This window comes from Mustela nigripes, chromosome 4 (genome assembly GCF_022355385.1).
Source record: "Mustela nigripes isolate SB6536 chromosome 4, MUSNIG.SB6536, whole genome shotgun sequence".
Taxonomy (NCBI): Eukaryota; Metazoa; Chordata; class Mammalia; order Carnivora; family Mustelidae; genus Mustela; species Mustela nigripes.
Genome location: NC_081560.1, coordinates 62727598 through 62744841, shown reverse-complemented (window position 1 = coordinate 62744841; position 17244 = coordinate 62727598). Strand labels below are relative to the sequence as shown.

The following is a 17244-nucleotide window of genomic DNA, read 5'->3' as shown; positions in this document are numbered from 1 at the left end:
AAACTCAGAAGAAGCAAATATAGAATATAGATTGGTCATGTTCCTATTTGGGTTTGCAGGACATAAATTGGCAGTTGCAAAATAAAAACTGAAGTTTTTAATTAGTAATTAAAGTAGGTAATTTGAGTATCTACAGATATATAAGGAATAATTTGGGTGATATATTTTAAACATTTGTTCATCTAGATTCACTTGTAATGAACAATATGGAATGCATTTTTCATCCAGCATTTATGGCTAGCTGCACATTTTGAGGAGGTTCATATACTAAGTGTTTAAAGGGTTCTCTGCTTAGTTATATTTCAGCAAACAGCTATTTCAGAAAATGCGCTAAGCCCAAGCTACACGGGCTTAATTTGTGCATCCCTTTCTGAATTTGTGCATCTTAATTATGGGGAATTGAGGGAATCTTAATTTCTTAATGTGTGAGCTCCTACCTCGTTTTTAGGTTTGCTCTTTCATTGGCCAGCAGAAAGTAGGGAGAAGGGACAGGAAGAGGCCTGCCTTCTGACTGAGGGGGCAAGAAGAGCTGGGCTCTGTTCCAGGGTGTCTTACTATCCTCTGCTGGTGCTCTTTTGACTGGGAACCAAGAGGTCATTTGTCCATAATGATTAATGTGGTGGCCTCAGCAGACTTGTAAAGTTAAGGTTTGCATCTCTCAAACTTTCTCAGTTGAAGTTGTTTAAAAAAAAAAAAAAAAAAGAAAAAAAAAGAAAAGAAAAAGACTAAGGAACAGGCAATACAGTAGAAAAAGGTTTGGATATTCACTGAAGTTTGTTTTTTTTTTTTAAACCCATGTATGAACAGCAAATAATGCAAATTTAAAAAGTACACATGAATAGAATGAAAATGACTTCCATGTTTATGTTTGTCAGCAACATAGTTATTTACAAATAACCCATATGAAAATGTAAAAAAAGCATATTACATCTTCACATGCCATCTGTATTAACTGAATAAAGCTTAGTGACATTTTCAAATCTGTAGTTAATTGTACATAGACATTTTGTGCGTTAAAAAAGAAATGTACATAATTTAAAATAAATTACATTACACAATTTACAAAGTAATATTAACAAAAACTTCTTAGACAGCTGCCTCCTAACTTAAACAAAATAAATATTCAGGTAATTAAATTAAAAAACCACATTTAGGGGATTATAATTTATATAAAGACATATTGCAAATTTAATAAAGTTATATTTTACAATGACCGATACTGATCTCTTCAAATCTCTGTGCTACAAAGAGTCAGGAAAAAGTACCAGAAAGGGAATCATAATGTTTAATTTTTAAAAATAAACCTAGATAGACTGCTGAAAAATAGTTGTGAAAATTTCATTGAGGGTTCAAAGTAGATGCTCTAGAAACTACTGACTTAAAAAAAAAAGTCTACAAAACACAATAAGACTGACAGTTATATTCTAAATAGACTAGAGATTTTGACCGCTGAAAACATGACTGCCACAAACTAAAAGTCTTCATATACTGCCCGTTTTAAGACCTGGCTTGGTAGAAGCATGAAAACCTAAAACTACAAAGTTAACTCTAGCCACTTAGGATTTGTTTTACTCATTTAATAATGTAGACCTAACCATTTCCAGTGTTCTGCTGATACAGAATTACCGTTAATCACACTGCAAAACATCCTTTTTCTAAAGAGTCAGGTTTGCTAGGCCCACACTCCAGCTTCAGACCCTGAAATCCTCTTCAGTCATGGCCACCTGAAGGGAAGGAGGGGGTGGGACAGGCAGGTGTTTTTGTTCTCACATTAGCCCCAGGAAAACTCCCTTTTTGACAAGATGCTTCACAGATTTGTTCCTATCCTGCTCTCCTTTCAACACCCTCAGTCTCAGTGGGGAAAATATCACACGAAACATATTTGAATTTGGTAATATTTTACAAATAGATCTCAGATCATTTTGGAGGCATGATTCTTGGGAATCTATTCAAACTCCAAATAAGTCTGGGAACAGGCTGTCCTTCCTACAAGGTACAGGCCTGTCTTACTGTCCTTTAGGGTGGGTCATGAATACAGAAGCAAGGTGGAGGTAGGAGCATACGGAGTCCTACTAAATAGAGTATAAAAATGGGCATATTTATAGAAGGTCTTTTTTTGAGGGGGGCATGTCTTCTACATCTTTCCTTACCTTTTTACTCATGTCTGTAAGCAGTACATTTAGTTTAAATCAAGATGTTCACACTCCTAGTGACACTTTACTAAAGGTAAGTAATATAGACCTTCATCTTCCCCGCCCCCCACCACCTTATTTAAAAATTTGAGCGTGTTTAGTAGAAGCTAGTTCTGAGAGAAGTCAGTAAGATTAAGTTGTAAGCAGACTAGAGACCAGAGGACATCATTATAAAGAAGCAAAAGTATGATTTGGAGGAGGTAAAAGAAATAAACGAAACTGAGAGGTGTTAATCCCTGTAAGAAGTTCTGGGTAAGTGACTTTATCTTGAAAAGTCCGGGAAAGTAGCAGGGTTCTGGTTCAGCCACAGTGAACGTTGCTACCTCCCTTGGGTGGAGGAGGATTACAGCAAAGCCTAAGAGCATAGCCTGAGACACGGACGTTCCATCAGGAAAAATACCACACTGGAAGCAAATCCAGAGTGAAGAGTGATTTAAGTGCTTTCTTTACTGATGAAACATTTTCCCTTCTTCTGAGTATCTGAGATATGTAGGTATACAAAAGCCATGAGTAACTGTATTACAGTGCCCAGCAGAGGGTCTTACATATGATAATTCCAAGAAATATGTCATGTTATGAGTAACTTGTGCTTTGTTATAAGTAATTAAGAACATGCGTTTATGCACTGCTTTTCAAATCTGCTTTAAGGTACATGGTAGTGTCCTCAAAAAGGCTTTCAAATAAGAATTATGGTCCATATCTTAGATTAGGTACTGATAAATCAACTCCTTTCAAGAGAGATCAGTTGTGCCAATTCTATGTGGTTTATACTGAAATAGTCCAACAAAATAGCATATAAAACTGTGTCATTATTTTCCTTTTCTTCTTTTTTTAACCAAGTCAACCTTCATATTTATAGAGCAGTAGTTCTAAATCTTTTTGGGCTCGCAGGCCATTTTGATAAGGCAAAAGTGTCAACAGACCAGTTACTACTATATTCCCCTCCTGAATTGTCAGAATGAACAGGAGGAATAAGGTTTTGATGAAATTCCAGTAACATACTTATTATTGACTGATGCCAGGAACAAAAATAAGGCTATTATCATGTTCTAAACATGAATAAAGTAACCTTCATTTGTCCAAAATAGCTAGCTGGCTACATGCCCTTCCTTTTATTTTTCTAATAAGAGGGTACCTGGTATTTATCCTAGTGGTGAACTTCTACTATGTTCCCTAGTTTTAGGTTCCATTGAACCTAGTTTCCTCTGGGTATGTAGTATTATAAAATTTAATTCACTTATGAACAAAACATGTATTTTCATAAAATTTTATTTTGATCAATTCATTCTTACGGGATGGGTTGGATGATACTGATCTGCCTTCTGAATTAATGACATTTTACAGTATCCTAAGTATAGCTTTTGTAGCAACAATATATTATTCAGTAATTTCAAAGTTATTAGGTTTTATATACTGTTAGCTAAATTCTTCAAGTAATTACAAAAGATTCTTTCTCAACTATTTTGGACAAATGGAGTTCATTTTATTCACAGAGACCAACTTGAGGATATCTGAAAGACCCCTGAGTACATAGACTAGCAATCACAGTTTTAGAGCAACGGTATTATTTTTGTCTTCCTCTTCAATAAGACTGATGCAATGGAGTTTGCTTTTATGCTTCGCCTTGTTTAAATCCTTGGTTTAAAGTAAAATTCTCCTCTTTGTGACCACCTGTTTGCTTTGAAATGATTGCTTTGCCTAATACAGTGAGTAAGGCATGCATGCTTTCCACATTTAATTCATATTAATTAATTCAGGGAAAAATCTGTTCGTTTTGGGGACAAAGACCTATCCTAATCAGATGCCTTTTTGTAATCTTTGCAAATACTTTAATGAACAGCAGGGGGAGTCCAAACTCTACTTGAAGGTAAAACACCCTCTAGTCTAAACCAGTTTTATAGCAACACAGCTGTTTAAGATAGAGTAGCTTATTACATTATTTTTTAAAGGACCTGAAAACTTAATGTCCTCCCCTCTACCAAAGCTTGTTGCAGTAAATGTTGCCTGAAAAATGGAATTGCTTTTTAATGGCACCATTTGATTTTTTTTTTTTTTTCCATGAAGTTTGCCAAATTAGATAGTATTTCACTGTGCCATTCCCAGGGCTACATGTGTGAAAAATATAACTACTTAAAAAACAGTGATAAAGTTTAATGACAATTTTTCACCTTTGAAATTAAACACTGATGGCATTCTAAGGGTGAATGAATGAAAGCAAAAGATACAACAGAGAGGTAAGCACTGAGAAAACTACTAGACCAGTGGTTTGCAAAGCACAACCTGCAAATGTAGCATGCTGACTGTTGTCACCGAAGTTCACTGGAAAACAGCCATGCTCATTCTTCTTTGTATCGTGTATTGTCTACACTTGCCTCCTTACGATGATGGAACTGAGCAGGTGCAACACAGACCTGGCGGAAAATACCTACTATCTGGCCCTTCACGGAAAAAGTTCGCCACCCTTGGTCTAGATAGTTAATGAAGCCCCACGCACACTATTTACTCTTTTTTGAACATTTAAAGTTTTAAAATCCTACAAAGTCTGCTTCAAATTTTACCAGTGAGAAAGACCAAATGATGGATACATTTGATGCGAAAGTAGGAAACACAAATCTGGGAAAAAGAAAAATCACAGGATTTTGAGTTGTTTTAGTTAAAAAAATGATCAGGATGTTATTTTCTCCATCTGCTCAAAATTAAAAAGACAACTGGCTCCTTTTTTTCTTTTCTTTTTTTAACAAAGGTAACAAATATAAAAATCTAGTCGTAAACCGCCTTCAAAGTACAATTAAAAACCAACTAGAGGGATCCATCTTTTGAAGGGTTAATGAGTTCGGGATTAGAACATTGAAATCACCGCCACGTTGTCAATTTCACAATGGCTGCAGCAATGAGGAAGAGCATAGACAGCAGGTGTAATAGCTATTTCCATCCTGTAGCCATTCAAACTGAACTTTAATCTCTTCTGGATGTAAGAACTTGAAAATGGCTCCATGACACTCTTAGCACAGGTGTCTTCATCCCATATGAAAAGAAGCAGTTTCTATGGCAATCCTGGTTAAGTGCCTATCATGCTGCACTAATATAGTGCAAAAATGTGCCTTCCATAGAGCAAAAGAGATGCAGTCAACCAGTTCGAAAATTAGGGAAAGTAGAAATGTATTAACACAAGCAAATTAGTTTTCCAGACAATAACCACTATAAAATACTGAACTTGAGGACTTTTTTTTTTTTTCTCTAAGATACTAGTACATGTCCAGCATTCGTACTTTGGAGAAAGACAAGAGTTAAGTCTTATAAAAGAGTCTTTGCCTCTGAAATGCAGGTTAATGAAAGCTACCATCAACCACCAAGATGCTGAACTTACTCAATGGATTCTCTGCTCAGCTTAGAGCTTATCTCTTATTCACCATTAAAACTGCTTATTAACAAGTACATAGTCTGACATAGTAATGTGTATCATTCAATTGAGTATACGTGTTGTTATGTTGACTATAATATTGTAGAGATCTTGGTATAAACTCTTCATGCTAAAATGTTACTATGGGTTAACACTGCCGACAGAGGCTTGCATCAGGTGTTCTAACTGACCAATTCCACAACCGTATTTTAGAGATGAAAGTGAATGGTCAGTTGGTAGATTTCTGAAAAGATCACAAAAAAACTCTCAGAATGCAGCCTGTAGTCAACTGAATCTCCTAGAATTCTCATCGCTGATTTTTAATTTTTATATAAGTGGTACTATCTTGATATCTCCATTGGCACTGATTTTCACTCTTTGATGCTCTTTTAAAAAGTTACAATGCATTTGAATTCACACAGTATGAAGAGCTTTGTGGCTGCTGGATGTCTACTGCAAAGTCAGAAAGCTGAAACTGGTTGTTGCCCGGGTAAGTTCTATTCTACATATCTGCATCTCCATCGTAGGCTAAGGTTAAAGGTTTCAGTCGGTTGTTTTGCCTTCTTTGGGGTTTCTTTGGCTTTTTGCTGTAGATAATAAAAAAAATTGGAGAAGGAAAATCAATCTCTCATTGTAGATTTTACTGTCTTAAATGAAAAATGCAAGCTATATTGATAAAGTTGCCTAACTGCCTAATGACCTAAATTCAACCTTAAAGTTTGATTTTCTGGTATCTTTGAATTTCTTACTTAATGCTCTGAATAAACCTGAAATAGAACCCATCAAATATTTTATTATCCTGCAAAAGAATTATCAAAGGAAATTTCTCACTAACAATGTTAATAATACTATAGTAAAATCATTAATATTTGACCAGAAATCTTTGTAAATAATACACAATTTATAATACATGTTTAAAAAGATAGAGGAGTAAAATTAGGTATCACCATAATATCTTTCTCCAGTAGTAATTCAGTATCAAACTTCATAGTTCACGATAAGCATACAAAGCAGTTTATCTTGTATAACCAAGGACAACATACTTGAGATGACCTGGAGCAGCTCTGGCTCATCATCAGATAGTAAATGGCTCAGATTTGGTAGTTTTTAGAATATTTATGACTAAAGCTATTTTGATTTCTAATTTCAGATAAGCATATTAAATAAGTGTGGAATTCTTATTTGAGACAAATTACTGTTTCTGTATTATAGTCAACTGACAGTGTTTTTGCTGAAATAGATATGTATCCCCTTAGATTTTGAAATATTTAATCACTCACCAAGCTAGATAAATCATGGAGACAATAAAGATGAGTAACACAAATGCCCCAGCTGCTACACCGTAAACCCAGGTCTTTAGTCTCCCATCTAAGAAGAATGGATATTAGTTATTAATTTACATTAGTCTGGTGTGTGTGTGTGTATATATATATATATATATATGACAGTCTTTAACTATGACCAATGACCAGTCACCTACGGCCAAATCCTTTCAAAACAAAGAGTTATTGCTTAAGCACAGTTAATGATTAATGCAAAGCTGCTATTATGAGTTAGATGCTGCTTCATTAAAGGTAAATTATCAATGAGAATTAATGGGAAAGAAATAATATTTTCAATTTGCATTCAGATTTCAAGTTCATATTCCTAAATTTTTGTAGCTTCTTATCTAAATTTTACTTCAAATTCAGTGTATGTGTAATGCTAACTAAGCATTTTCTTATTTTTATTCTGAGAATGGCAATTATAAGAAGAAAAGTAATGCAATTTCAATAAAGTCCTACATCTTAGCATTAATGCAGACAGGTTTATGAACATAAATTTTGTTATTTTAACCTTTTTTTCCGAGATGAATTAAAGTGAATATATTTAACTTTGGGGGGGAATTAATCTTTTATCTGATTTACACTTAACCCTGTCCTTTAGAGTTCAGTCAACAATATCCTTTGTAAAAATAGTCAAGTTTGATAATAACTTTTTAGCTCCAAATAACATTTTTCTAACTTTTTATTATATGGAATTAGGCAGGGTAAGAACTTTCCTAATTTTATTTTCTAGTCTCATTTTCTTTGAGGTTCTTAGTTTTGTGTTCAGAATAAACTTCAATTAGATGATAGTATTAATGACTTTGCCTAACTTGATCATTACATCAACTTGTATTTTCTTTTGCATAAATACATTATATTACTTCTAAAATTACTGCAAAATTTTTAGATTACTGCTAAAATTATAGACTGGGCAAATTGACTCCATAGACACTGTTTTATTCAATATTTGGAAGGCATCGAAAACAAATCGGTACTGTGAAAGTTTTTCTGCTTAGAGCTCAATCAACTTAGGGGTCCATTTAATATTCTAAATATAATTCTTTTCAATTCTATGGATTTTAAAAATTAGAGACTGGGTTTAAAATCAACCATTCTTGGGTTCATCTGCCTTGAGAGTTGTTTTTCAACAAATATTCTTGGAGTTTTTAAAAAACCAAGAACAAAGTCTAAATGTACTTTTTTAGAACATAAATCTTTTTAATATATTAAAATATTCATTTTAGGGAGGGTATATACTTAAAATGACAATATTCTCTTTTTAAACTTTTTTTTTTTTTTAGTTTTGATGTGAAAAGGTCTTCTTGGATTCTTAGCTGAAGTCAAGATTGCTAATAGTCATTTGCAGCTCCACTATCTTGAACACTGAGAGGAGTTTGCCAGGTTTGCACAAACAAGTCAACTTTGCAAAATAAATTATATTTTCAGCTAACAGCCATATGAAGGCAGGAACAATGTGGTTAAATCACAGTGTTTTGGTTAAATCATCCAAATACTGAAGATACTTAAAATCCTTTTAGTGATTCTCTAATAAGGGAAAGTGTTTTGACTTAATGCATTAGAAATAGAGATGTGCTGTGCAGATTCCCTCCTTTCTTATATTTCTAACAATAGTAAAGTAGACTATGCCTGGCTTTGCCTGGATATTTCCTTTGGCCATTAACTAGTAATCCCTCTTGGTGTGGGGAAAAAGACCATGATCTGCACTACCTTACAGCCCTTGCAGCACGATTTTAAGCACCAGCTTTAGTTCCAGGACTAAGCATACAGTTCATTCCACCTGGGGAGACTGTGTGAAGAGGGTAGGGCCAGCACTGGATTAGGCCTTCAAACTATTGCCTGTGTTGGCTTCAAGTCCATTACTAGACACATTAAGGGTGTCTGTTTAATATGACAAGGATCTGGTAAGTCTCCAAACTTAAAATCATCCCATTTAGACAGGAAGGCTCCATCCTTGCCCTGCTGTATCTGGCGCTAGTACAGATTCTGATTATCTGAACTTACCAAATCTAGGGGCTGATAGAAAAAGGGCTGGCTACCAAGGACTGCCCCTCCCCCAGTCCTGTCCTGGCATAGCACTGCATTACTGATATTCCTACTTTTAAGTTCAAATTATTACCGGTCTGTGGTCAAATGAAAAATTCTTGAATGCCTTTAGAGTTTTACTTGCTTCAGTTCTGAGTGACAATATACTTTATTCCTAATTAATATTTCATTGTTAGATTTCTTTGTTCAATGTGAATATAATTGTACTTGTAAATTTAAGTCTGAGATCAAAATAACTAATATCCTAATTTTTTTTCCAGAAGAAAGTAATTTCATTTCTCTGAACTTTGAGCATGAGTGCCTTTTCTCTAATAACAAAAACATTATGCTGTATGGCAATATCAGAATAAATGAGTACAGATGAAATGATAACTCCTGAGAAAATGCTTGCTTATTTTTTTTAACCCTTTGACATTGGTTAAATGTATAACTAAAGGATTCTACATTAACACTGTCTAGTCACTTCACCTGGCCCAAATGGCTGTAGAAACCAGGTCCTTCCCCGTCCTGTTGGGTTACTGGAGGATTGGGTGGGATGTACTGCCCGGCTGGTTTTCACATCTCCTCTTTTGTCCTCCACAGTGGGTATCACCACCACAGGGATAAGTGTGCACTGCTCAAGTGTACCATTAGAAGACATGACTTCAGTGTACCCTTCTTCACAACTGCATGTCCTCATCTGCAGAAGAACAAGAGGATTTCTACTGTACATAGAAGGGAATCTTTGAGAGCATAATAGATCTAACTTGAAGAGAAGGCTTTAAGGAATGCTGTTTGGGGAATTTACTATGTGTAATTTCTGTCTCAACTGCATAAAAACACACTTTTTGTACTGTATACAAATTATTTTAACAGTAGAAACAGTAAAAACATTCTGAATATTCATAGTGATAAAAGGAGAGATCTAGAAATAAGGCTTTAAGGCCCCAAGACATGCTTTTTCTGGGGGTGGGCGAATGGACTTTTAAGAGGTGGTGAGATGACAAATAATGAAGTTGGCTTGTCCTTCCTAATGAAGTCACACCTACCTCACTACAGTATGAGTGGGGTTGACTACACGGTGGGTTACAAGACCTGTCAGCATCAGGCTGGCGCACCACCAAGCAGCCCCCTGCAGAACAGAAAATCATACATTGACAAGTAGCATCTCTTGCAGTGAGAGAAACACACTGTTGTATAGACTTGTCTTTGAATCCTGAGCCACTTTGGGAACCCCCGTGGATTCTTCTGGGGGTGACTAACTGTGAACTATTTGGTTAGCCTGGACTACTTCGTACAGGAACTTGAGGCCCTTCTTATTCAGAGGAGATAGCACAGTGCCCGGCACGCAGCAGGAGCTCCACAAGCACTTACTTGTTTAGTTGCTCCTTCGAACATGCTAATCGCACACCAGCTATTTCTGTCCTTGTCCCCAGTTCCCCCTATTGGTCCAGTCCAACATTAAAAAGCAGATTGAATTTTTCTTTAAAGTTAAATTTCTTTCTTGGCTAGTCAGAGAAACAATTTTCATGTCCCTTGAGTCCCATAATTTATGTGACTATCATATATATGTGTGTTTTTTTTTAAATAATGCATAGTTCTTAGAGAACAATCACAATTCCTACCAGTTCAGGATTTTTGTGGGTATAAGAAAGAAAACATTTGTAGCTACTAAGTGATGTAGTCCCTTCTTGTTTAACTTGATATTGCAGCTCTCTGGTTTTCCTTCCTTCTCTTTCTTCTTTTTAAGTGTAGTACCAAGTGTGCCTAAGTTGTTACAAGTGAGGTTTCAAGATAAGAATTGGTGTCCTAGAGAAACAATATTGGTGATGTGGAGGGAACTTGAGTTTCAAACCATATTTGCTCAGTTGAATAGAATTTTAAGAAAGTGAAGTTTTTCCTTTACTTATTGAATTGATGATCCTTTGGAATTTAATCACAGATACCTACTGTTAATTCTTTGCTTTCTCTATCAATAATATAACTTATTCATCAAAAAATTGTGATGGGAAAGCAGTTAGTCACTGAAACGCAATTGCAGTTAAAAGGCCATTATTAAGGTTATTATCATGAGACATATGAAGAAAAAGGAAGACAACATCTTGATTTCTAATAAGGACGACTTCATAAAACTAAAGCAGTCGATCAAGATAGGTAATATACTTTACATGCTTGTGTATTTCTCATAAAGAATCCCATTTCTCCTAAAAGATGGAAGAAGAGTTTATTACATATAGAGTTTATTACATATCATTTACACACTGGCCTTTTTGGTTTCAGAGTATCAGAAAGAAATACACTGGGTACTTCAATGGATTAAAAAGAAGGTGAACACATGATGTCTACAGGTAAGCCTTTTAAAACCGGACTTACCTTTGTATTGCATTGAGGAGTATCCCCAAATTTAGTGGAAAAAGAAATTTTAACATGTAGAATAAACAGCAGATGAATATTACTTGCACCCATATTTGGGGAAGAAAAAAAAAAAACATGAAAAGTAATAGGACCCTCTGGGAAAACTCCAGTGTTCCCTCTGAATAGCTTCAAGAAGAATGTAGACCTTCATTTTCAACACTTGAGTTGAATGGACCATCTCTAGAAGTGCCTTCAAATTCAGAAAAACTATGCTTCCCTTCCTAGGGTGCTTTCCCCCCCCTTAGACCTCTTACAGTGGTGTGGCTGGAAGAGATCCGCTCCCCCCACCGCCGTAAATAATATTGTGAGAGAGAAAAGTTTCCTGGTAGGTGTCTCTTCTTTCTTATATATGTGTCCACTGGGAATTGCTGTTATCAATGGTTTCTTGATATAGATTTCTCATGTATACAATCTTACCTTCCCAAGAATATAATTTGATACCTGTTCCAGCTTTCATAGGAAATAAGTAAATTAGGTTTAAATAAATCCAGGTAATTTAAAATCTAATATAAAAATTGATGCTTTCCAAAAAGCATATTGATCTCTGTTCCTGTTATCTTACTGTATATATTACAGCTAAATTTATAAATGGACATTACTAACAGGCACCCAGATGCACATTACTTTTTATCTCTGCCAGAGGGCCAAAACAATGGCAGTAAGTCAGCAGGTCCCCCTGAAGAGTCGCTCTCAAAATTTTTGCTACTGGTACACTATGAAGATTCCTATAGATTAGATCTACAAAAATGTTAAAGGAGAGACATTAGATCTTTGGGTCATGTGCTTAAGGTTGAGCTTCTTGTTCTGACCTTGATTTCTTCCTAGGAAATTTACAAGGTACATATCTGGAACCAAGTTTCTCTCCACTTCACAGGGTCCTTAAGAACTCTGGCATTTACTGAGTTTAGGTAAGGAAACCTTCAGTAATCACAGATTAGAGAAGCTCTTTGGTATATTTGGGTCAATTTCAGAAAAATTTCTCATTTGGGTTTCTTGACTATATAATTTTTGAGTGGGGATAGAGTAGGTTAACTACCCAGATACTCTCGGCTTGAGATCTGCTAATACTCTTACCTATTAATTAATTTAAAAAAAACCTGAATTATAGATTTCTGAATTCAAGCAAGATAATTCAAGACATTTAGCTTTGTATAATTACATTCCCTTGATAATATTTTTGGTCTTCATCTGTATTGTTTTTGAGGTACAGAAAGAGATATAGTCAACAAAATACTGATTTTTTTTTTTTTTGAAAACATGGTGAGTTATTCACATAAAATTTTTAGGGAAGGCAATTTGAGGATAATTTATTGGAATTACAGAGTATGTTAACTAAGTTCTAGCTACATTGTCTAAAATGGCTGGATGAGGGAGAATTTAATTGAAATAATAAAAAATAAAACAATAACTGGTTACATTAGTACAGCCTAGAAACTGAATCCCAACCATGTGCTAAATAGTGAAAGAATATCTTTCACTATTTTGTTGAACTAACTGAATGTGTGTTACAGGAAGACTTTTAAAAAACAGAGAAATTGGAAGTTTACCTGTTACATTTATACCATCTGACCTTTGACACCAGACTGTTCGGGAAGAACCCTTCCAGGCACTGGCCATCCATTTATACTCATAACACTGTCCATCTGCAGGGACACAATAAACATGAACAGAAGCATTCTGCTGTCTAGAAGGACAATCATGGGGAAAGAATATTAAGAAATATTTATAAACAATTGTAAAAGTGGTAAGTTCATCTCAAATTATTCAAATGTTATTTTCTTGGAATTGCCATATAGATGTTATAAAATTGTTATAAAAATTCCTGATCTATTCCTAAATCTTTTTTTTTTTTTGCCATGGTTTTTATTCTTTTAATGATAATACAGTACAGTTGATCCTTGAACAACATGGGGATTTGGGGCATGTACCCCTATGCAGTCTAAAATCTGTGCATAACTTTTGACTCTCCCAAAACTTAACTACTAATATCCTACTGTTGACTAGAAGCCCTATTGATAACACAAAATCTGAGTTAATTGTGTTATATGTTACATACTATATGCTTATGATAATGTAAGCTAGAAAAAAATGTTACTAAGAAAACCATAAGGAATGGAAAATATTTTATACTGTATTTATTATTTTTTAAAAGATTTTATTTGTCAGAGAGAGAGAGTGCACCAGGAAGGGAGGGCATTGCAGAGGGAGAAGCTCCCTGCTGAGCAAGGAGCCTGATGCAGGACTTGATCCCAGGACCCTGGGATCATGACTTGAGCTGAAGGCAGATGTTTAACCTACTGAGGCACCCAGGAGTCCCTGTATTCTATTTATATTAAAAAAAAAACCTCTCATGTAAGTGGATCTGGGCAATTCAAATCTTCAGTTCAAGGGTCAACTGTATTATTAAAAGTTTTAAGAAGTATCATTACTCTATGTATCATTCTGAATTATACAGATGAAATATTTGTTTTTTTTAATGTAGCTATAGTACATTTATTTTAACTGCTATATAGAATTCCACTGTACTAAATGCCACTTTTTTTTTTTTTTTTTTTTTTCCTTTTAAGGTATTTCCTCTGAATGGCCTTTTAGGTTGTTTTCAACTTTTGCTGTTAGAGCAATGCCTCTGTGGTCAATCTTGTGCAACTCTCTTCCTCTCTTCATTCTCCTTTAAGGTAAATGTCTAGAAGACAAATTTCTGGGTATCACTATAGGGATGGCTGAAACTTTACTAAATCTTTATTTTTTCCTCTAAAAAGTGACAATCCGCATATCCACCAGCAGCAAATAAAGGTTATCATTGTTTGAGCCTTCACGAACATTTATAATAGCCAGATTTAAAATTTTTGGTTAGTCTAGTGGGTGTGGAAGCTCTATCATCATTTTAAATTGTAGTTCTTTATTAATGCTATTAAAGAGTAACAAATGTTTGGGGGTATTTAGACGACTTCTTATGAGTGTTGCTTCTTTATATCTTGTGGCCATTTTTTTATCCTCCTGAAATCTATGCCTTTTCTTATTGAATTGTGGAAATTACTCTAGAATAGCAGTTCTCAAAGTAGGGTCCAGAGAACCTGGGAGACTTAGACATTCTTTCAGACTGTGTGTGTGTGTGTGTGTGTGTATTTCCCTTTTTTTCAACTACACATCTGTGTGAGTAGAGCTGGATTTTCTTCGTATACATAAACTAAACTAAGATTACAAGAGATTGAGTCTAGAAACAGAGATGAGAATCCAGCTGTCTTCCTCTAAGGCAGACATTATATTTTTGCAAATATGTAAAACAAGACCATGTTTATCAAAGTTATTGTTTTTATTTTGCAAAGTAGCTATTTTTCAGGAAGTATTATTGTTACATAAAATTGGTTTTTGGTTATTTAAATCTCATTTTTAATATAAACTTTTGTGTATATATAACTCACAAAAGAAAATTTGGGGTCCTCATACAATTTTAAGAATATAAAATTAGACCAAAAAGTTATAAAACTGTTGTTCTAGATACTAATCCTTGGAAATTAACTGACTTCACAAATACCTTTTCTAAGTCTTTGGCTTCTCTGCTAACCTTGTTTAGGATCTATTACTATGTAGAAGATTTAATTTTTCATCTTTCCCATTTTTGTGTTTGTCCTGTCATTTAGGAAATTCTTCACTACCTTGAGTTCATAATGATATTCTCCTATATTTCCTTCAAGTGTTTGACAGTTATGCTCTTCACCTTTTGGGTTTATAATTTATTTAGTTTATTAATTTATCAGTTTTGTATATGTGTGAGCTTACAGATTATTTTAAAAACATTCTGTAGATAAAAAAGTATTTCAACATTTACCTACCATTATCCTACTGAGTTTCAGTTCTGTTATGTACCTATATATTAAAATTCATTCCTGGGATCCTCTGTTTTATTAGTCTAATTGCTTTATTGTTGACTGGTCATTTTTTTTTTTTCAATTCTTAGTGCTATAGAATAAATCTTGAATAAAGCCATTAAAGCTCTTTGACCTCTTCCATTTTCTCTTCTTGAAATTCTGGACTTTAATAATTCTGAATCTTCTTGGTCTTCAACTTCTCAGATCAATTTCTCAGATTACTTGAAAATCTTTTTAAATTACAGGGAATTTATAGATAAGTTAGTATTAAATTGAAATGTAATGATATTGAGGCCTACCCATGAACATGCCTATTTTACTAATGTTTTCATTGTTTACATGCTTCAATAAGATTTCATCACTACTATTCTTATATCATTTCTATTAAATATATTTCTACTTGTAGTTTTATTTTGATTCAAATTTTTTCTAATTAAATTTTGTAACTGAGTCTTACTGGTAAAAGATTTTATTTTTTTATTCAAGTATAGTTGACAAAGTATTCATTTCAGATATATAACCAGTGTTTCAACAATTACATACATTATAAAACACTCACCATAATAAGTTTAGTTACCATCTGTCACCACACAAAGTTATTACAATTTTACTGACCACATGCCCTGTGATGTTATTATACTTTTTATCCCTGTGACTTAATTACACTGTAACTGGAAATTTGCACCTCTTTGGTTCCCTTCATCTATTTCACCTACCCCCAGTCTGGCAGCCTAGTTAGTTCGCTGTACTTATGCTTCTGTTTCTGTGTTTGTTTCGTTCGTTCATTTTGTTTTTTAGGTTTCATATCTAAGGGAAATCATGAGGTATTTGTCTTTGTCTGACCTGTTTCACCTAGCATAATGCCCCTAGGTTCTTCCATGTTGTCTCAAATGGCAAGATCACATGCTTTCGTATGGCTGAGTAATGGAATATTGTATATTCATATACAACATTTTGAGCCATTTATTGGACATTTAGCTTGCTTTTGTATCTTGGCTAATAATACTGTAATAAACATGGGGTGCATATATTTTTTTAAATTAGTGGCTTTTTTTTTCTTTTATTTGGGTAAATACCCAGAAGTAGAATTACTGGGTCATAAAGTAGTTTTAATTTTTTGAGGAACCTCCATACTGGTCACTATAGTGGCTGGACCCTTTGAGGTTCCTGCCAAGAATGCACGAGGGTTCCCATAGTCCACATCCTTGCCAACACTTGTCTTTTTGAAACTAGCCATCTGACTGGTATGAGGAAATTCTCACTGTGGTCTTGACTTGCATTCCCCTGATGATTAGTGATGTTGAGCACCTTTTCATTTGTTTTTTGGCCATCCGTTACCTTTCTCGAAAAAATATCTATACAGGTCCTCTGCCCATTTTTTCCATTAGATTTTGTTTGTACTGAGTTGTGTAAGTTCTTTATATAGTCTGGAGATTAACCCATTATTGGAAAAATCATTTGCAAATATCTTCTCCCATTCAGTAGGTTGCCTTGTTGTTGGTTTCTTTCTCTGTACAAGCTTTTAATTTTGGTGTAGTCCCGATAGTTTTACTTCTGCTTTTGTTTCTCTGGCCTGAGGAGACCTATCTAAACAAATGTTGCTAAGGCCAATGTCAAAGAAATTACTGCCTATGTTTTCTTCTCGGAGTTTTATGGTGTCAGGTATTATATTTAGGTCCTTAATTGATTTGGGGCTTATTTTTATGTGTGGCATAAGAAAGTGATCCAGTTTTATTCTTTCACATGTAGCTATCCAGTTTTCCCAGTACCATTTATTGAAGAGACTGTCTTTTCCCTGCTGTATCTTCTTGCCTTCCTTGGGGTGAATTAATTGACCATGTAAGTGTGGGTTTGTTTCTGGGCTTTATGGTCTACTGATCTAGGGGCCTATTTTTTTTTTTTAATAATTTTTTATTTTTTATAAACATATATTTTTATCCCCAGGGGTACAGGTCTATGAATCACCAGGTTTACCCACTTCACAGCACTCACCAAAGCACGTACCCTCCCCAATGTCC

At 34.5% G+C, this 17244-nt stretch overlaps 1 protein-coding gene across 1 annotated transcript in view; it reads right to left on the bottom strand.

The window, feature by feature from the left end:
- Positions 1–839: 839 nt before the first annotated feature.
- THSD7A (thrombospondin type 1 domain containing 7A) overlaps positions 840–17244 on the bottom strand; it is a 469954-nt gene continuing 453549 nt past the window's right edge. The window contains exons 24-28 of the mRNA XM_059396774.1: positions 12905–13000; positions 9992–10074; positions 9432–9642; positions 6873–6960; positions 840–6179 (exon numbers count right to left, since the gene is read on the bottom strand). Coding sequence (XP_059252757.1) covers positions 6095–6179; positions 6873–6960; positions 9432–9642; positions 9992–10074; positions 12905–13000 — 563 coding nt within the window. The 3' untranslated portion in view covers positions 840–6094. The remainder of the gene's footprint in view (positions 6180–6872; positions 6961–9431; positions 9643–9991; positions 10075–12904; positions 13001–17244) is intronic.